The sequence below is a fragment of the Amphiprion ocellaris genome, chromosome 9, assembly GCF_022539595.1.
Source record: "Amphiprion ocellaris isolate individual 3 ecotype Okinawa chromosome 9, ASM2253959v1, whole genome shotgun sequence".
Taxonomy (NCBI): domain Eukaryota; kingdom Metazoa; phylum Chordata; class Actinopteri; family Pomacentridae; genus Amphiprion; species Amphiprion ocellaris.
In genome coordinates this window covers 1,829,502-1,849,844 of record NC_072774.1, presented here as the reverse complement: position 1 = coordinate 1,849,844, position 20,343 = coordinate 1,829,502, and the positions used below count along the sequence as shown (strand labels likewise).

The following is a 20,343-nucleotide window of genomic DNA, read 5'->3' as shown; positions in this document are numbered from 1 at the left end:
TATCGGCTTATTTGAAAATTTTCGTTTTCTTTCCCAATGTTTATTTTTTTGATTAAATCTTTACAATTTTTCTTTTTAAATGTTTTACCACCTTTTAATGTTTAATTTTCTTTTTAAATGCTTCATTGTATTTTCTGTTTAATTCCTATTTAAAGTTTTATTGTCTTTAAGATTTAATTTTCTAATTAAACATTTAATTTTTTACTTAAGCGTTTTGTCTTTTTAAAGGTTTAATAATCTAATTAAATGTTTTGTATTTTTTAAATGTTTAATATTCTTCTTGTTTAATTGTATTTTTCAAATGTTTATCTCAAATATTTCATTTTTAGTGTTTAATATTTGTATTTAAAATTTTTGTTTAATTTCATAATTACATGTTTTGTATCTTCTGTTTAATTATCTAATTAAATATTTTGTCTGTTTAATATAATTTAATTGTATTTAATGTTTAATTTTCTTTTTAAAAGTTTTATCATAAATGCTTTTTCCTTTGATTTAACTGCTTTTTTTTAATGTAGTTTATTTCTTTAATCTTTTTTTTCTGTCAAGATTTTAACCCCAACCTTAAAAATTAAACCCTTAAATCACAATGAAAATACTTCTGTTGTCACAATCATGAGTTAGTCAATTATTCAGTTTATCAATTCAACTTTATTTGTTTAGCACCTTTCACACAGATGACAAAACTAAACAAGCAAAGAGAAAAAAAAAACTATGCTAAAACTATGATTAAAACTCAATAACATTCAAAAAAAAAAAAAAAGATTTAACATGGTAATAAAATTTGTTGTGTCCAGGGGATGGAGGGAGTTTATTGAAGTCTTCTTGGGCTCACATGGGAAATCATTTAAAATATAAACTTGATATTCAGTCTAAGGAAACTGGAAACTGCAGAGCGACAGAAGAAGCAACAATATCTCCTGTTTTCTCCTTTAATGAGTCGACTCTTCTTGTGCTTTCAGACCAAAGAACTACAGACTCTTCACAACCTGCTCAAACTCTTGGTACAGGACCTCACCACACGGATCAAGAAGGTTTCCTTCTCATTTCTACTCTGAAGCTCACCTTCTCCTGCTCAAACTACTGAGAAATGTTTCTGCTGCTCTAAAGTCTGGTCTCCAGAACTTCCTAAAAACTCTCAAAGTCTCTTCTGCTGCAGGTTGCTTTGTAGAACTGTTCCAGAAAACCTCACTAAACCACATGGAGGGGCCTCAAGATAGTCGTCCAAATGAAACCTTACAAAAACCAAACTAACACAACCCAAACGCTAAAGTCTCCTGCAGCCTACCAGAGAACCTCTGAGAACAGAGAATCAGGACAGGAACTCTTACCTTCTGGACAACCAACGCTGGTTCTCAAACAAGAATACAGAATGTGTCTGACCAAAAACCTCTGAAGACTCACTACAGCCAAGATAAAGACACAACTCAGCTGAACCAAATCCACTAATCACTGCACACATTAGCACCATGTGCTAACTGTGGCTAAAGAACCACATTTACCAAGACAACTATCCAGTACAAAGCCCTAAAACACACCAAGAAACACATTAAAGTCTATTTTACTGCTGGAAGCTGCAAGCCAACGCCTAAAGAACAAACTAAAGCAATGGAGCCAAACCCGGTTCACTGGTGAAGAGAAACAGAAGAAATGTTTGTCTGCAGCTAAATAAAGCAGGAAGATACTGAGCTGCTCAGGTGTTCCTGATAACACCAAGCTGCTCAGGTGTTCCTGATAACACCAAGCAGCCACCTGGACAGCCAATAGGAACACAGCCACCTGGACAGCCAATAGGAACACAGCTTCCTGGAAGTCCAGAGGGCTGGGTTAGTGAAGGAAATTTATTTTAAAGTTGAAGCAGAAAGTTAATAAAGAAAGTTGAAAACCACCTTCTGATCCCTGAAATCTCTGAGTTTTCACACAAAGAACACCTGAACATGTCAAACTGGTTCCATAGTAGAACCATCATTGTAAAAACGTCATAGTATGGTGTGTTGCTCAAAAACATTACAACCCAGCTGTCTAGGGTCGCCGAGGAGCAACACAAAAACAGGACAAACGCTGGTTTCCAGGGGGTTAGGAGGATATTTATTTGAAAGAGGAAGTTTACAACAACACAGCATGTGAGCAGAAAAGTCACAAAGTCTGTCTGTAGTTCAGCTGAAAATATTAGTTTTTGTCTTTTTTATTGACCAAACTTTTCAAGAAGTAGATGAAGAATAATTAAAGCTCTCATGTAGAAGTCCAACTTATTTTGGATCCTTGTGGAGAGTTTAATCTTAGAGTTTGTAAAGCTGTTGAGTTTTTAGAGTCACATGGATTGTTTTGACATTTAATAACCAAGTCCTGAAATAAAATTACGGTTGTGGATTTCTGTCATTTAGTCTGGACTAAACAAATAACAACAGCATAAATCTCAAACGTCATTATGAGGAGTCTGGATTGAGGTTTCTCACTTGATAATGATCAAAACATGAAATTTAGGTTGATTTAAAGGAATATTCCACCTTAAATCTTTGAATGTTGACCTAAAAGGTTGGTTTCAGGAAGTATTCCACCTACAAGGTCCTCACACATCCACCTTAAAGGAACATTCCACCAAAAATCCTTGGACATGCACCTAAAATGTTGCTTTAACCGAGTATTCCATCCAAAATCCTCAAAGAGACCTGAGGGGCTGGTTAAAAGGAATATTCCACCTAAAACCTCAAATATAGACCCAAAAGGGTGGTTTAGAAAAAATCCTTCAATGTAGACCAAAAAAGTTAGTATGGAGGAATATTCCACCTGAAATGTAGACCTGAGAAGTTGGTTTGGAAGAATATACCATCCTAAACATCCTTAAATGTAGACTAAAAGACGGTTTGGAAGAAAATTCCACCTAAAATCCTCCAATGTAGACCTAAAAGGTGAGTTTAATGGTATATTGGAGTTCACTGTAAAATGTAATTGTATATCCTACTTAAAATATAAAGTGACCTTATTTCAGCTTACTCTATTGAGTTTCTCACTTAAACCGAGTAAAGACAACTTTCTACTGAGGCAAGTAAACAAACTTGTGAGCAGCAAGTTACCTATACTTTGAAGTATGAGTGAGCAAGAAGCGTCTGCTCAACCCGGAGAAACTCGGCAGCTTTCGGCCCCATCCGGCATTTCTCGTTGAATGCACATGCGAAGTTGCCCCTGACGCCATGTTTGAATGAGGCGGTCAAATCTCAACAAGCGGGACGAGACATACTGCTGCATAGTGTCACGGTAAGTTTAACTGGTTTTATTCATAGCAAATGCATTGTCGTTTTTTTTGTCATGTCATTTATTCGTTAGTTCAAGTTTGGAGGTGAACTTTATGTTATTGATTTAGCCGTGCCTGGGACTTTCAAGCCGAAATTCTGAAGTTTATTTAGTGGCGTTTTGTTGTTGCTCGAGTCGGTCCTCACAATGCCGCGTTTAAATCAAACGTGAGCTAACGTTAATGTAACGATTAATGTTAGCATTTGAAAGCTAAAGTCAACCAACCTATGGAAGCAAATCAGACTCATCAGATTCTGAATTTTAAAAGCTGCTGAATTTCTTACTTTGAATTTTTTTTGCATCAAAATTACGTATGTGAATTTTTAATGCCTGAATTTAGCTCATCAAAATTCTAAAAACCAGTTAAAAATTCAATGTCTTCAAAATTCGCCATCAAAAAAAATTTGATGTGTTCAAAATTCGCCGTCAAAAAATTCGATGTGTTCAAAATTCGCCGTCAAAAAATTCAATGTTCAAAATTCGCCGTCAAAAAATTCAATGTTCAAAATTCGCCGTCAAAAAATTCAATGTTCAAAATTCGCCATCAAAAAATTCACTGTTCATGTCCAGGGGACTCAGGCGTAAGCAATCGATCTTGACCAAAATCGCACCAACGCCCAGCCAATCACGTGACGCTCGGTAGTTGAGTAACAATTTTATTAACGCACAAATGGGTGGAAGTGTGATTTATGCGCCCGAAAATGCAGTTAAGTCACAGAGCAGTGTAAAGAAACAGGTCACCTAGCAACCTGAATTAGTCTAGGTAACATTTTATTATGTGTTTTCTGCTCAAGTTAATGATCTGGTTTGTTTCATTTTAAATTACTCCTGATCTTGAAAGGTTTTAAACTGTGCAGTCAAAGTAGTTACAACTGTGAGCGAATAGCTTGAAATGAACTGCACTAGACTGCTCTGTTCATAACCCACCATTCTTTCACAGCTATATCAAGAGTTATTGTGCAATGATAGTGATAAATGCGGCCCATTTTTTCAACTGTTTCCTGTTTAGTATGTGTAACCTCCTCTTAATTTGTTCTAAAAGAAATGTCTAATGAGGCAGTCTAGTCTTTCAGTCAGGTTAAGTCATTTTTCCCATTGGTGGTTTGCATTATATAACTTTGTTTTTCTCTGTTCTAGGAACTATTGTTAAATCATCTTTATGTGAGACTTTGTTCTCGTTTGGAGCATCTTCTCGGACGCATGCTTCTGGATCTGGACTTCTTAGAGTTCACTTGCACACAAGAACTTGTGTTTTTAAATGCTTTATCTAACCAAGTAGAAGTTTGCCAAGCTATTTTAAATGCACTGACACAGCTACACCATCTTATCAGCTCAGAAAAAGAAAACAGGAATCAGTACATTGCAACTGTGCACTCAGAGAGAGGAGCAGCTGGGCGACAAAGAATGGTCACATCCCCAGAGCACCTTTATAACTTACTGGAACTTAATATGTCTGTCCCATGTATAGATAATGGTATCTGTGAAATATTAGCTGAGTATGTCAAATACTTTTAGATTTTTTTGAAGTGGACAGTAGACCTAGTTTCAGTATTTTTTTTTCTCACATTGAAATTTGATGCTATATATATTATATATATAATATCTCAAGAATAATTCAAGATAAAAGCCTGAAATTTTTACTTATTTGTCTTGCTAACATAAGCATATCAGATTGCTATTAAATACAGCGGTGGAAAAAAGTTTTTGGGCACCTCATACATTTGTGAAATATTGCATTAAGAATCCATCTGAGGTCTTCAAATGCAATTTCTATTAGTTCAGTCACAGCCATAATACGAAACAAATCCTAAAAAAGCCAATAAAAACTTGAAATTGATTGGTTCCTTAAAAATAATAAATTTTGACTATTGGGTCATTTTGGTAGAATTTAGTTTTGTTATTAATGTAAACAATAAACAAAAAAAGCATCATTTGTGTCTATCTAATGCAGTCAAACCTTTTGAAACACAAAAGACTTTCCAACAAATATTTCACGATAATATTTGAGATTGTGTAAAATTTTCAAGGTGCCTGAAAACTTTTTTCCACCGCTGTATCTGTCAAAGCATGAAAATTTGCCATTAGAAAAAATGCCACTATATTCAGAAGGATATATGTAGTCATGGTTCCATTATGCCAATGTCATGGTAATGACTGGATGCAGGGCTAATTTACAAAGAAATTACACAAAACAACATGTCAGGTTTGAAAGATTGGACTTTTCATAGCCACTTCATTTTTTTCATATTTCAACTCACCCATAATCTGAGATTACTGATCTACTTGTTCAGTATTATAGATTCTTCATCACTGTTCTGAGATAGTGTAATTCAAACAATCTCAAATTTCAATGTGCAAAAAAATGCCTGTTGAAGTAGGTTGATAGTGACGGGCAATTTAAAAATATTTTTTGCTCTGACAGTATTTGGCATACTATATATATATATATATATATATATATATATATATATATATATATATATATATATATATATATATATATATATATATATATATAGGCTGCTGTTTTCTAATATTGCAACGGATTTTCATCCCAATCACCAGTGACAAAATAAAGTCAGTACAGTCCAGTTCATTTTTAACTCCTGCTTTAATGCCGTGATTGCATGTATTGTTCACCAGAAATATTCTTAACTTCAGATACTTTAAATGTATGGCAGAAACACGCATACTTGAGCCAGATAACCTGTCAGGTGAGTTGGAAGAACAGGTAGGGAATCCAAAAGTGCACTTAGTTTTGTCAGTCAAGTAAAACTAACTAGAGAACAACACCTAACATATCTTGACTGGCTGGTGCAAATACAGGCCAGGATGTCAGTCTTAAATGATGTGTAGTCCTTGTAATGTCCTGGGAATGTAAGGTCTCATAGCAGGTGTAGGCTGTCAGGTATCTGCCATTCACTACTTCTGAGGAGAGAGTTCTTGGTAGAGTCTCCCATCCAGTCCAGAATTTGACCAGACTGGTCAGTTCAGACGGTGTTGCTGTGGAGTGGACTAAAATGGATTAAATAAATGGCTACAACAAATGATCAAAAACAATCTAGGGTACGCATACTAAACAGGAAACAGTTGAAAAAAATGGGCCGCATTTATCACTATCATTGCACAATAACTCTTGATATAGCATTCTGTGAAAGAATGGTCGGTTATGAACAGAGCAGTCTAGTGCAGTTCATTTCAAGCTATTCACTCACAATTGTAACTACTTTGACTGCACAGTTTAAAACCTTTCAAGATCAGGAGTAATTTAAAATGAATCAAACCAGGACATTAACTTGAGCAGAAAACACACATAATAAAAGTGTTGCCTAGACTAATTCAGGTTGCTAGGTGACCAGTTTCTTTACACTGCTCTGTGATTTAACTGCATTTTCGGGCGCATAAATCACACTTCCACCCATTTGTGCGTTTATAAAATTGTTACTCAACTACCCAGCTGCAGAACGTGCTGTCAGTGTGACCTTATTACTGTGCTAGCGCGGCTAGCGCTGTATTAGCGCGGCTAGCACGGCTAACGCTGTAATAGCGTGGCTAGCACGGCTAACGCTGTATTAGCGCGGCTAACGCTGTGCTAGCGTTGTATTAGCGTAGCTAACGCTGTGCTGGCGCTGTATTAGCGCGGCTAACGCTGTGCTAGCGCGGCTAACGCTGCATGCATTACAGGTTATTGACTCACAAAAACAAACCACATACAGGACAAAAAAAGGATTAATACACTCACTGAAGCGCCGTTGTTCATGCTGGTAGCCGTGGTTGACCCCGGTATTGTGAGGTCAACCGCCCGCGTCACATGACCGGAGGAGCGTCACGTGATTGGCTGGGCGTTGGTTCGATTTTGGCCAAGATCGATTGTTTACGCCTGAGTCCCCTGGATCTGAAGAGTGAATTTTTTGACAGCGAATTTTGAACATTGAATTTTTTGACGGCGAATTTTGAACATTGAATTTTTTGATGGCGAATTTTGAACATTGAATTTTTTGATGGCGAATTTTGAACACATCGAATTTTTTTGACGGCGAATTTTGAAGACCGAATTTTTTTGATGGCGAATTTTGAAGACATTGAATTTTTAACTGGTTTTTAGAATTTTGATGAGCTAAATTCAGGCATAAAAAATTCACATACGTAATTTTGATGCAAAAAAAAATCAAAGTAAGAAATTCAGCAGCTTTTAAAATTCAGAATCTGATGAGTCTGATTTGCTTCCATAGCTAAAGTCAACCAACCCTTTACGTAACGTTACGCGATGCAAAGAGATAACTGGAGTTTCAATAAACACAGCGTGCTTATTAACGGTTGAAAAAGCAACTCTGCTGATCTTTCAGGGTCACTCTTCAACAAAAAATGAGTTTGTCGTTGTCCATTGCTCCTTTTTAACTTGGTAGAGATGCTTTCAGTTTACTGTTGTCCCTTTTGAAACTGGTCACATATGTTTAACTGATTGGTTTTGTTGTTTCTTTTGTAGGCTTTGATTTCTGAAGACAGAAACCTAGCTATGCATTGGAGGTGTAAGTACTGCTTGTTTTCTTCTGAAAAGAGGGCTCAGTTATTCAAGCACTACCGCTTGAAACGTGGAAGCTATGCCAGGACTACTCCAATTCCATGCCTTCACACAGATTGTCTGTGTTCATTCAAGTCATTTAATGCCCTAAAAGTGCATCTAACAAGAAATCACTCCCATGAAGTACATGATGGGCAGATGAGTGGAGCTGATGAAATCCCTGTGATATTCCATTGTCCTCTTTGCAATTTTGAAGAACACTGCACAGAACTAACTTTTTTTCCCCATTTGCGTCAACATCTTAAAAATAAGGACACTGTGAAGTGTCCATATGAAAACTGCATTTTTGAGAGCAATGTCTGCTCAACATTTAATGCTCATAAATGTAAAGAGCATCAGCTTCCCAGTCAGAAGCGGTTGAAACCTGACATTGCCTTGAGCAGTACACCTCACAATTCAGATCCAGACGTGGCACAAGATGTACAAGAAGTTGAGGATATTTCAAGTGATCCTACAGACCAAGACAAAAATGAGGAAGAAGCGAAAATTTGGATCACTTACAGCATCAACTGGAACATAATTTAGCCTCACTCTTTCTTAAACTGCAGGCGGTCTTGCATGTATCTGACATGGCAGTACAGGAGGTCATTCAACAGCTAAACCAGCTTGTTCTTCTCTCAGAGCCCCTTTTGCATAATGCCATTCAGCAAATTCTCAATGAACATGGTGTCAGTGACGATTCAGTTGTGAGAAAGATTGTGAATGCTGTCAAAGAGAATAACTTGTTATTGAAAATGACTGATGCTGGCCAGTCACTGTCCACAGCTAATAAAAGAGCCTCCTACTTTCAGAGGGAATTTCCTTTACTTTAAATAATAATTTGTCTTTTTTCCACAAAAAACAATTATCTTGATAAAATCCTTAAAATTATATCTACTCCTTCTCATTGAAATCCCATTTTTCCTGCAGTTGAATGCAGAATCCACCTTTCATTGTCAAACTGCACAGTGAAGCCCAAATATTCAACTTCAATAGGAACACTAAGAAAAACATTTTTGAGTGGAGGTTGACTTCATGATTTAAGAAATTGATCACTGTAAATCTGAGTGCTGAAGTGTCTCATCATATGCTGAAGTGTAACAAAACACTTAATCACATGGGCAGAAACAGTATTGTACTGGCCTCCAAAGATTAGATACAGATTTCTAATTTTTTTTGTTTTTCTTTAATGTAGGTGAAATATGGCTACATCTTGAATAATAACTTGTCATATTTTTCCTTTAGATTCTGGCAGAGTTCTGTCGCTTGTCAAGCAAAAACTTGAATACAGAATTCTTCAAAGAACTTGACAAATACACTCCCCGCTTCTTTGAGATCTTCAAGACCAAGGGGGGAAGTGTTGGCCAGAAACTTAAGAATTAACTGCAACAAGTCACACCGGAGGTAAGTTTCACAGATACAAAGAAATTCGTTTTTTATCATGTGGGGAACAAAAAATGCAACCCCATTGTGTATGCAGAGGTATTAATTGATTGTCCTTAACCACAGAAGTGATGTGATTTTTTTTTCTCCCCCCCAGAGTACAGATGTTACTGCAAAGCAAACAGCTGTCCTCCGTGGCCTTCCTGTCATCCTTGGAGATGAGAACACAGACTTCTTCAAGACATGCTTTGTAAGTCGTCTATATTACTAAGTTTTTATTCCACACCACAGGATGTCCACTCTATTTAATTCTCCTTATGTTACTTTGATAGCTTTAGGTGAAGTTACTTTACCTCCACACAGCCTCTAATATCAGAATATCGCTTACTTTTAGTGGCTGTCTTGTGTTTTCTGCTGTAGAAATTCAAGATAACATCTGATATGTAATTGTGGCTGTATTTCTGCTATTGTTGTTAGGACTGCGATGACGCAGGCATGTCTCACATCCCCATTGGAATCCTGACCATTGTTCCTGAGGACGAACAGCTCTCCCTTGACTCACTGCACCTTCAGACTTCAGGTACCGCAATCATTTTGGAAGGAAGAATTGTGATGGATGACCTTGAAAATCTTCCACATGCCATGTGCTTGCTCTCTGGACTTACTTACGCCCTGAATTTGGAGTACCCTCAACAGCTGAAGTACACCTTTGACTTCATTCAAAGGGTGCTTCTCTCACTTGGACATAAATCCCTAAAACCAAAAATACAGTCACTCAAAAATCTTCTGATGCAATGAGTGAATGTAATCATGATGTGAATGTGATGTGACATCTTGGGTCACATTGACACCTTTACCCTCATTGGAAAAGTGATACTTTTTTCTTGTTTGAGCCTTTTTTGTGGGAAGGAGCCTCATCGCCCTTTTTAGACTACTGAATGGTTTTTATGTTCATGAGGAGAAAAATGAACACCTACTTTCCTTTTAGCTTTTGTTTTTCCTTTTGTGTTGATGCTGAAATGATTGTGGTGATATTGATTACCAGCATCAGGGTCTTTAGCAAGTTATCTCTGACTTAATATATGTTGTAAGTCAATCTCTACTGCAGTTCTGAACTCAACCACTAAGAATTTAAATCAGAAAGCTTTTAGCAGTTTTTAGCAGGAGCTGGCTCAAACATAAGAATTACAGTTGCACATTCAGTTGAAATAATGTTTTCATTTTGCAATCATGCAATAGGTGGATTGTAAACAGTTGAGCTATGTCTGCTGTTCACTTTATTGATGTTAAGATAAATGTTAGGCCCTGCAATTACTGAGTTTATCTATAGTTCACACCATAGTCAACAGAGATATTAAGCAGGAATTCTCAAAGTTTTACTGACTGAGGGCTGTTTTAGGGACTCAATATTAGATTGAAGGCCGCCCAAGAAAAAAGTTGTCACTTTTTTTCTGAAAAAGTTAGTCTTTTATATTACTGCTTTCTATGTAATACAAAAAAAAATAATAATTTTACATGGTTTTATGACTTTTTGGCAAGTTCCTGCAATTTTTGCATTACGGCGTGATTTAGCCTATTTTCCACTTTGTATTGTGATATACTATATTGGGGTTACAAGCCAAATAAGGTTGTTCTAACTGTTAATCAAAAATTTTATTGGAAGCATGCATTTCATGTCACCTTTACTCAGTGGGTTGCCATTGTCCCACAGACTGTATGTAAGGTGTGTTCTGAACAAAAAAAGTTAAATTATTAAACTTTGTTTCCATTCAAACTGTTGTCTTTATTTTTTTCAATAGCTTATCACTTTAAGTTCATCTTACTTGAACATATCTAGCCAATCGGTTTCCTGATATTTTGCTAGTAAGGTGAATGCTTAAACTTGTAAAGTTAACTTATTTTTACGAGTACTGCTTAATTTACATAACTCACAAATTTAAGTAAGCAAAATTGACATTTTATAGTTAAACTATCTAGTGATTTTGAGTTAACTTTACTCGTTTACTGGCACTGTATGAGTTGCCTGAATTTATATTTTATAGTTAACCTAACTAATGATTTTTAGTTAACTTCACTCAAGTTTACTGACATTATCTGTGTTGTCTAAACACAGTTATTTTCATGTTTAACTACTTAAAATGAATTATCTACTTTACTTGAGAATTTTGAGGCATTCGGTTTCCTGACTTTTTTTAAGTAAAGTCAACTTATTACATTTTACAGTGTTCTTCCTGTCAAGCTCGTGGTAGAACGGCTCTGAACAATCTTGTACTGTACCCTGTAGGTTGGTTGTTGGATGAGACTCTTGGACCTCCATCAGCTGATGTGGATGTTTGATGGTCTTCCTCTGGTGATAGTTTCTGTCTCCAGATGTTTCGTCCTCAGATTCGACCAGACCACACCTGGCTGTGTGTGAAATAAAGATACTAGATAAAGAAGACCTGCTGAAAAACGTTGGCATCACTACTTAATAAAGTCTATATTCATGTAAATATCACCTACAGACAGTAAAAAGAAATGTGCTGGAGAAATAAAAACATGTATTTTTATGAACGGTGAGAGGAAACGATGTAATCCCCAGATAAAATCAGAGACCACAGTCTGACGTTTTTCATTATTCACGGTCCGCATCCGAAGCAGAGTGGCGTCTCATAAGGAGGAGCAGGAGTAGCTTGATTGCTTGACTCCCACCTGCACACAATCCACCAATCATTGATTACACACACCTGCAGCAGCCATCTGCGCCAGCGCCTACCTGAGAGTGAGAGAGAAAGCGAGAGAGGGAAAGGAGGAGGGGAGGAGGAGAGAATAGAAAAAGTTTTTATTTTTCTGCCACTGAAAACAAATACAGAACTTAGTTTTGTGATTATGTAAGTTTATTTCAGACTGACTATTTAAATATATTGTACTTTTTATTTTATTTATTTTTAGTTGTTTTTATTGCTTATATATGTCTATATTTTTAAAAAGCGCCGCATTAAATAAATAAAATATTTTTTTGCCTGCGACGTCACTGATTTTATTACATATGCGGAAGTGAGGTCACAGCGCGCTGATAATTGTTATTGTTAGCTTGTTAGCTCGCAGGCTAACCCCGGAGATGGAGATATGACGGAGTAATAACGTCTTATTACATGTGCGGGACTGGGTTATTACCGGTGGTACGTACCGATTTCTGCTCGCCGCGGCTTAAAGCGGAGACCCGAGCGGCGTCTGAGCGGCAGAATTAAACCGCGGAGAGACGAGAAAGAAGGATTTTTAGTTGAATATTAGAAGCTAAATGCGGGCTAACATGACTGGAAGCTAACGGAGCTAACGGCTAGCAGGCTAATAATGAGAGGCCCGCTGCAAAGTCCCAGAGGAGGAGGTTTAACTTTATCACACAGGAGGGACGTGGAATTAGCTGTGGTTTTACGGTTGTGTGTGGTTTTATTAAACTCAATGAGCTCCATTATTGTTTACAGAGTGTAAAATGTCCCCGCAGGTCACAGCTGATGACTTTTCCTGGAAGCTCACTTGAGGTCTGAGATGGAGGACGGAAACAGGACTGATGCTGCTTCCACATCCAAGAACCACTCAGGTTCTCTCCACCTGCAGAGTAAGAACCCGAACCCTCACCTGTCCGGCTACTGGAACACACGCTTTACCTTTCAGACAGTCTGTTTGATTTATTAAGGTTTCTGTAGAACAGCAGCTGTTCGTTCATTAGTGACAGAATAACACAAAAATACAGTAAAAAATGAAATGTACACAATACATATAAAGTCATCTTAGTTTGCTGTCTATTGCACATACTTAGTACTGCTCCTTATTTTGTACAGTCCATTGCCTTTATCGATTTTTTATTTTTTTAATTTATTTTATTTATCGTTTTTAGATTTTTTAAAAATAATCTGTTGTTAAATATTTTTGTTTTATTTTTTCTGTATTTTTTAAATTTTATTTTATTCCTATTTATCTTTATTATTTTTCGTTTTTTTCTATGTTTATTAAGAGCTATTTTATTTCTATTTATGTTTTTTTTTATAATTTTTAAAATATTTTTTACATTTATTTTATTCAATTTCTATTTATCTTTTTTATTGTTTTTGTTTTATTTTTTCTATATTTTAAAAAAAATATTTATTTTATTTCTATTTATCGTTTTTATAATTTTTGTTTTATTTTTTTGGTAGATTTTTAAATATTTTGTTTTATTTCTATTTATCTTTTTAAATTATTTTTTGTTTCATTCTTTCTGTTTTTAAAATTTTTATTTTATTTATATTTATCTTTTCTATTATTTTTGTTTCATTTTTTTCAGTAGATTTTTTTAATATTTTGTTTTATTTTTATTCATCTTTTTTTATTCCATTTTTGGTTTTTTTTGAAATTCTATTTATCTTTTTATTTTTGTGTACTTTTTACATTTATTTTATTTATTTAGTTTATCTTTTATACTATTTTTTTAAGATTTTTTATATTTTTTTAAATTTTTATTTCATTTCTATTTATCTTTTTTTAAAATCCCTGCTGTGCTTAGATTTAATATATAACAATAGCTATACACTTAAATATATTTTGGCATTTGGAATATGAAAGAAAATGTGTCTTTCCTGTGCATGTGACATTAAACTTTGAACTTGAGCTGCATATTTCCATTTAGAGTTCAGCCTCTGACTCCTGTTCCTTCTCTCAGCTCCAAAAAACGAGGACACCTACGAGATCTCCATCCCCTACGAGGAGAACAACTTCGAGCAGCAGGGGTTCTTCAACCAGAGCGACCAGAGTTTTGATGGTAAAAGTCAGAATCAGTGTTTTTAGTCGTCTCCGTGGCGACGTCGCTGACGGTTTCTCCTGGTTTTTGTCCTCAGAGCCGGCCTCCTCCGCCGGTCCGTCTCCGGTCAACAGCTCCTACATGGTGATCACCAACCTGAGGACGCAGCTCCAGATCTCCGTAGAGAAGAACTCCTGGCTACAAAAGAGGATCGAGGACCTGGAGGAGGAGAGGGACTTCCTCCGCTGCCAGCTGGACCGCTTCATCTTCTCCACCAAGACTCAGGGCCAGGAGCAGAGCCAGAGCCAGTACAGCAACGGTGAGGAAACCGGGCTTCAGCTGACAGGAAAAATGCAGTTAGAAAACCACAGAGTCCGTCAGAAATATCACAGTTCTGCTCTACTACAGCAAACTAACTCTCACCCCCTGGTTTGTGTCTCTGTAGGATACGAGTCGAGACGATTCAACTGGAGGGCGAGAAGAGAAGAAGATCGTCCTGCTGGTAAAAACAAACGTTCATTTAACAGACAGACACAACACAAATTCATCTAGAGCTGCCTGAAAAAATGCTGCCACAAGCATGCTTTTCTATTTGTGGTCATTTTGTGTCTCCTTTTTGTCATTTTGCATCTAGTTTTTCTCATTTTGCGTGTCTCATTTTTGCCTTTTTTATCACTTCGGGACAGTTTTATCTCTTTTCTGCCGTTTTTTCTAACTATATATAACTGTTGCACAGCCTCTACAAACTGAGACATTTTTTCTCCTCTTTTTGTCATTTTGTTTCTCGCCTTTGTCGTTTTTTGTCTCATTTTTGTAATATTTTGTCTCATTTTTGTCGTTTTCTGTCGCGTTTTTGTAATATTTTGTCTTTTTTGTCAGACTTTTGTCATTTGTTTCATGTTTTTGTTGTTTTATGTCTTGTATTTGTCGTTTTGCGTTTCCTTTTGGTCTCGCTTGTGTTTTTTTGTCTTATTTTTGTCATTTTGTGTTTGGCTTTATTCGTTGTTTTGTGCATCGTTTTTGTCGTTTTGTGTTTTTTGTCTCGCTTGTGGTGTTGCTTTTTAATCATTTTGTTTCTCGCCTTTGTCATTTTTTGTCTTGTTTTTGTCCATTTCTGGTCACCTTGTAACTTTTTTGTCAAATTTTTTGTCTCTTTTTTGTTTTGTCGTGTGTCGTTTGTCTCATTTTTTGTCATTTTGTTGCTCATACTTGTCGTTTTGCGTCTTGTTTTTGTAATATTTGGTCTTGATTTTGTTGTTTTTTGTCAGACTTTTGTCATTTGTTTCATGTTTTTGTTGTTTTATGTCTTGTATTTGTCGTTTTGCGTTTCCTTTTGGTCTCGCTTTTGTTTTTTGTCTTATTTTTGTCATTTTGTGTTTTGCTTCATTTGTTGTTTTGTTTATCATTTGTGTTGTTTTGTGTTTTTTTGCCTCTTTTTATCTTTGGATTCATTCAGATGTTTGTGCTGCTGTTTTTATTAAGCACCATCCTTCCTGTAGCTGAAATATTTCCATGCAACTGATTTATTTCTGCAGCTAAATCTTCCTTTGCAGAGTTCTTCTCCTGTTGCTGCTCATGTGGATGGATGTTGATGCTAAAACCATATATTTTGCTCCAGATTCTCATTTTTTTTCTCTGCTTTCAGAACCACAGAAGACGGACTCTCAGCATTTCACCAGTCGTCAGTTCATCCATCGAAGGCCCGGTCCTCCTACCATGGTGGCCTCCAAGAACCACGTCTCCGGCCCGTTGTCCAACCAGCTAGCCTCCATGAACGCTCTGTTCAGCTCCTCCCAGTCTCAGGCTCTCCTTCAGGGCCACGGCTCGTCCAGCAGCGCCGCCGCCGGCAGCAACGGCAGCAGCAGCAGCAGCAGCAGCAACGCAACGAGGTCCAGCATGAACGAGATGAGTGGACACGGCAACGTAGGTCCAGGTAGGACGCGTCAGACGGAGGGAAAACTCAGATTTTAACTCAGTGTGTTTACAAAACATGGAGGCTCTTTTTTTCATTTTGTCTCATTTTTTTGCTGTTTTGTGTTTCTGTTTTGCCATTTTGTGTCTGTTTCTGACAGTTTTGTCTCTTTGAGGTCATGTTGTGTCTCATATTTGTCTCGTTTTAGTTGCGTTGTCTCATTTTTGTCTTGTTTTGTGTGTCGTTTTTATCATTTTGTAATATTTTGTCTCATTTTTGTCACTTTGCGTCTCGTTTTTGTTGTTTTGTGTATCGTTTTTGTCATTTTGTAATATTTGGTCTCATTTTTGTCGCTTTGTGTCTTACTTTTGTAATATTTTGTCTCATTTTTGTCATCGTCTCATTTTTGTAATATTTTGTCTCATTTTTGTTGTTTTGTGCCTTGTTTTTGTCGTTTTGTCTCGTTTTTGTTGTTTTGTGTGTCGTTTTTATCATTTTGTAATATTTTGTCTCATTTTTGTCGCTTTGTGTCTTACTTTTGTAATATTTTGTCTCATTTTTGTCATCGTCTCATTTTTGTAATATTTTGTCTCATTTTTGTTGTTTTGTGCCTTGTTTTTGTCGTTTTGTCTCGTTTTTGTTGTTTTGTGTGTCGTTTTTATCATTTTGTAATATTTTGTCTCATTTTTGTCACTTTGCGTCTCGTTTTTGTCGTTTTGTGTTTTTTTTGTCTCATTTGTGTTAATTTTTTTGTGGCTTTGTAACTTTTTCTCAAATTTTTTGTCTCTTTTTTGTTTAGTTTTGTGTTGTTTGTCTCGTTTTGTGTTTCATTTTTCTAATATTTTGTCTTTTTGTTTTTTGACTGGCTTTTGTCGTTTATTGTTTCCTTTTTGTCTCGTTTTTATTTTTTTCTTATGTTTGTCATTTTGTGTTTTGTTTTATTCATTGTTTTGTGTATTGTTTGTGTTGTTTTGTTTTTTTTGTCTCTTTTTATCTTTGGATTCATTCAGATCTTTGTGCTTCTGATTTTAAATCATCAAACTAACAGCAGCTGCAGACTGAGAACCTGTTTTTATTCAGCAAACTTTTGAACAGTCGTGTACGTGTCTTTTATATTTGTTTATTTATTGCTAAGCGGATTGTTTGTGTCTTTTCAGATTCGCTCTCACTTCTGGGAGAATCTGACGAGTACCTGGAGCAGGACGGCTACATGGAGGAGGAGGAGATGATATCGGGGGAAGACGTCATGACTGACAGCATCAACAGCCACCAGATAAAGAGGAGGCGGGTCTTCAGAGCTCCACGGGAGCGACAAAGAGGTGAAACAAAGACAAAAACGTCCTGCAAATAAATTTCTCATGAGATTCCTGCAGCTAAACTTTACTTTTACTTTTTCCTTCTCCAGTTAAAGATGCCGCCGGAGTTCTGTTCCGCTACAAGAAGATTCTGCTGACATACCAGCGCCTCAAGAACATGTCCAAAGCCTTCCAGATCCACGGCGTCGACCGCAACACGGTGGCCTCCACGACGCCCATCGCCGAGCTGCTGCTGGTGGCTCCGGAGAAGGTGGCCGAGGTGGGCGAGTTCGATCCGTCCAAGGAGAAGCTGCTGGACTACGCCCGGCGCTGCTACACCGCCCTGGACGAGGAAACGCTCAGCAGAGTCCAGGCGTTGAAGAAGAACAACCTGCTGCTGCCCATTTCCTACAGGTTCAGACACTGAGGTGGAGGTTTGGGGAGATTCAGAAGACTGAGGAACTATTTAACATCTCAGCAACTGTTTAAACTGTGACTGACACACAAACTCGTCACGTCTTTTACTATAAAACTGCACAGGTGTGTCGGTTTCTTTAACAAATCTTTGGTGTTCAGGATGAGCCGAAAGGGAAAAAATATGGTTTAAGGTCATCTTTAGTGCAGGATTATAGAGGAAACTGCTTTTTACAGTTTATAAATGAGCCTAGCTGATTCAGGTTTCAGCTTTTATTTTGAAGAGACGCGCTTGTTTCCTTTTTCTGTCCACATTTTATCAAACATTTCAGCTAAGTAATCACTAACTTATAACGCTTTATTTATGCGGTTTTAACACAATCCTTAAAGTAGCTTTCAATCACTTTGTTAAACTTATGCTGCACTCCACTGATTTTATAGAATTATGTTAAAGAAACTGTCATTTCATTCTGTTTTTACTGTCCCACTAATTTTTGATATTTGTCATTATATTGTTGCCACTTTTACTTGCCTTAATGCTATTTTTGTGAGTTTCTGACATGAGAGAAGCATCGGTTTTGTCTCATCCTTCATTTTTTTCCAGGTTTAAAAGAGGAGAGAACTTTTTTAAAAAAGAAAGAAAAGGACACAATCATGATGCTCTGGCAACAAGAGACACTTTTTCTAGTTTAAAGTGAACTAAGCCAGAGAAATGTTGACAATATTCCATGTGTTTGTCTAATAATTATTATAATAATACGACCACCAGCTGGTCTTTTGCCTGGTTTAATCCACAACACACTACAGGGGGTCCTTGACTTACGTCAGAGTTCCGTTCCTACACTGCAACTTAAGTCGATTTTCACTAAGTCGGAACTCCAGCGAAAATGTGAACAAAGCCGTTACGTGCATCACGATATCAATCAGTTCCTTGGAAAAGTCATGAATGCTAATGACTTTCATGCACGTTTGAATCATTTTACTAGAAGATAACAGAACATGTTGCACTGTTTTTACAACTTGCCATCAGAACAGTCTCAGTTACGCTTGGAAGCCATAATGAAGGGCAAAAAGTTAGTGAATGTAGCACAATCCAAGGTGGCGTACAACCGGAGAATGGAAACAAAGCCGTCTGATAGCGCCGTATGACGACGTATTCATCCACTCTGCTCGCCAACTAGTTCCACATAACCAATTCCGATGTAACGACAAAACACTGTAGGTCGTGGACGACGTAAACCGAGGACCCGCCCATAACCAGTTCTGATGGAAAGCTGTAGGTCGAGGACGTCGTAAACCGAGGACCCATCCGTAACCAGTTCTGATGGAAGGCTGTAGGTCGAGGACGTCGTAAACCAGTGACTCCCTGTAGTTCCACTGAGGGTTTCACAAACCTCCTTTTTTGTAAATGCATGATGACATATTCGTCCGCTCTGCTCGCCAACTAGTTCCATGTAACCAGTTCCGACGTAACGCCGTAGGTCAAAGACGTCGTCAACCGAAGACCTGCCCGTAACCAGTTCCGATGTAAAACAACAAAACGCCTTAGATCGTACACCGAAGACCCGCCCACAACCAGTTCCGACATAATGACGAAACGCCGTAGGTCAAGGACGTCATAAACCGAGAACCCCCTGTAGTTCCACTGAGGGTTGCACAAATCTTTTTTGTAAATCCGTGATGATGTATTTGTCCGCTCCACTCGCCAACTAGTTCTACGTACCAGTTCCACGTACCAGTTCCAACGTAACGATTGAACACCATAGGTCGAGGACATCGTAAACCGAAGACCCGCCCGTAACCAGTTCCAGAGTAAAACAACAAAACACCTTAGGTTGTAAACTGAGTAACCAGTTCCGATGTAACGATGAAACACTGTAGTTAGAGGACGTTGTAAACCAAGGACCCCCTGTAGTTCCACTGAGGGTTGCACAAACCTCCATTTTGTAAATGATCTGCACTAAATTCCAGTAAAAGTCACTTCACAGGCTTCTGATACCGAGGCTCTCCTTTTGTGAAATACATTTTGGAGCATTCCCACTAATTAATCACTCGACTGGTTGTTCGTATTGTCGCGTGACTCTTAGTTCCTTGTGAAAAGTCGTGGACGTTCATCACGAGTTTCAGCCGAAGCAGCTGTCGAATCGTCCCACAGCTCGACTACACATGCATGAGAGGAGAGCTGGTTGGTTGATCTGTAGTTCTTAGGGGTCCAGTAAGAGACGTGTCGACTGTACTGTATGATAATGTGTGGTTTGTAAACTGACGAGGTCGCAGTTAAAACACTGTGACTTAAACTCTCACGTCTCGGGAACCGATTTTCATAAAAGTAAACGGATAAAAACTCCGATCTGTCGAGCTCAGGCCGATTTCAGTGTCTGTGAGGCTAAAAACCTACCAGTGTTCAGTATGTGTCTCGTATCTCTCTGAAATTAAGGTATTATTCACCAAATGTACGGTAAGATTCAAGTGTCAATAAAGCCTTCGACTTATTGGATTAATTAATCTGTTAAATCCAACAACACACTCGCTGGAAAGATGTCTGTGACTCATGAACTGTACTGTTCAGACATAAATGTAATTAAAAAATTTGATTTCCTACAAGTAATGTTGATATTTTACTCTGTTCTGACCCGTTTTCAGCGTCACAGTTTGTTCCCGGCACTTTTTGCACTCGTATTTTAACTCGTTTCAGATCAAATTTGAAGACGTTTGGACGTATTTTAATTCG

At 37.3% G+C, this 20,343-nt stretch overlaps 1 protein-coding gene and 2 long non-coding RNA genes across 3 annotated transcripts; 2 read left to right on the top strand and 1 right to left on the bottom strand.

Annotated features, from left to right (window-relative positions):
• Window positions 1-5,883: 5,883 nt before the first annotated feature.
• LOC129349658 (uncharacterized) lies at window positions 5,884-7,074 on the bottom strand. The gene is made up of 2 exons (XR_008602741.1): window positions 7,034-7,074; window positions 5,884-6,294 (listed from the first exon to the last, which is right to left on the bottom strand). It is a non-coding gene; the product is annotated as an uncharacterized LOC129349658 (long non-coding RNA).
• A 1,761-nt stretch (window positions 7,075-8,835) lies between these two features.
• Window positions 8,836-11,009, top strand: LOC118469959 (uncharacterized). Its single transcript, XR_004846946.2, has 3 exons — window positions 8,836-9,256; window positions 9,393-9,485; window positions 9,713-11,009. It is a non-coding gene; the product is annotated as an uncharacterized LOC118469959 (long non-coding RNA).
• Window positions 11,010-12,276: 1,267 nt separating this feature from the next.
• ccdc106a (coiled-coil domain containing 106a) lies at window positions 12,277-20,216 on the top strand. Its single transcript, XM_023265305.3, has 8 exons — window positions 12,277-12,396; window positions 12,720-12,833; window positions 13,914-14,012; window positions 14,089-14,310; window positions 14,437-14,493; window positions 15,637-15,924; window positions 17,061-17,222; window positions 17,309-20,216. Exons 2-8 carry the CDS (start codon window positions 12,764-12,766, stop codon window positions 17,623-17,625), a joined length of 1,215 nt encoding a protein of 404 aa, XP_023121073.1. The 5' UTR covers window positions 12,277-12,396; window positions 12,720-12,763; the 3' UTR covers window positions 17,626-20,216.
• The last annotated feature ends 127 nt before the right edge of the window (window positions 20,217-20,343 follow it).

Coding starts and splice junctions, on each gene's coding strand:
- ccdc106a (XM_023265305.3), top strand. CDS start 12,764: ATGGAGGACGGAAACAGGACTGATGCTGCTTCCACATCCAAGAACCAC. Junction 14,013..14,088: donor GAGCGACCAGAGTTTTGATG/GTAAAAGTCAGA, acceptor TTTTGTCCTCAG/AGCCGGCCTCCTCCGCCGGT. Junction 15,925..17,060: donor ACACGGCAACGTAGGTCCAG/GTAGGACGCGTC, acceptor GTGTCTTTTCAG/ATTCGCTCTCACTTCTGGGA.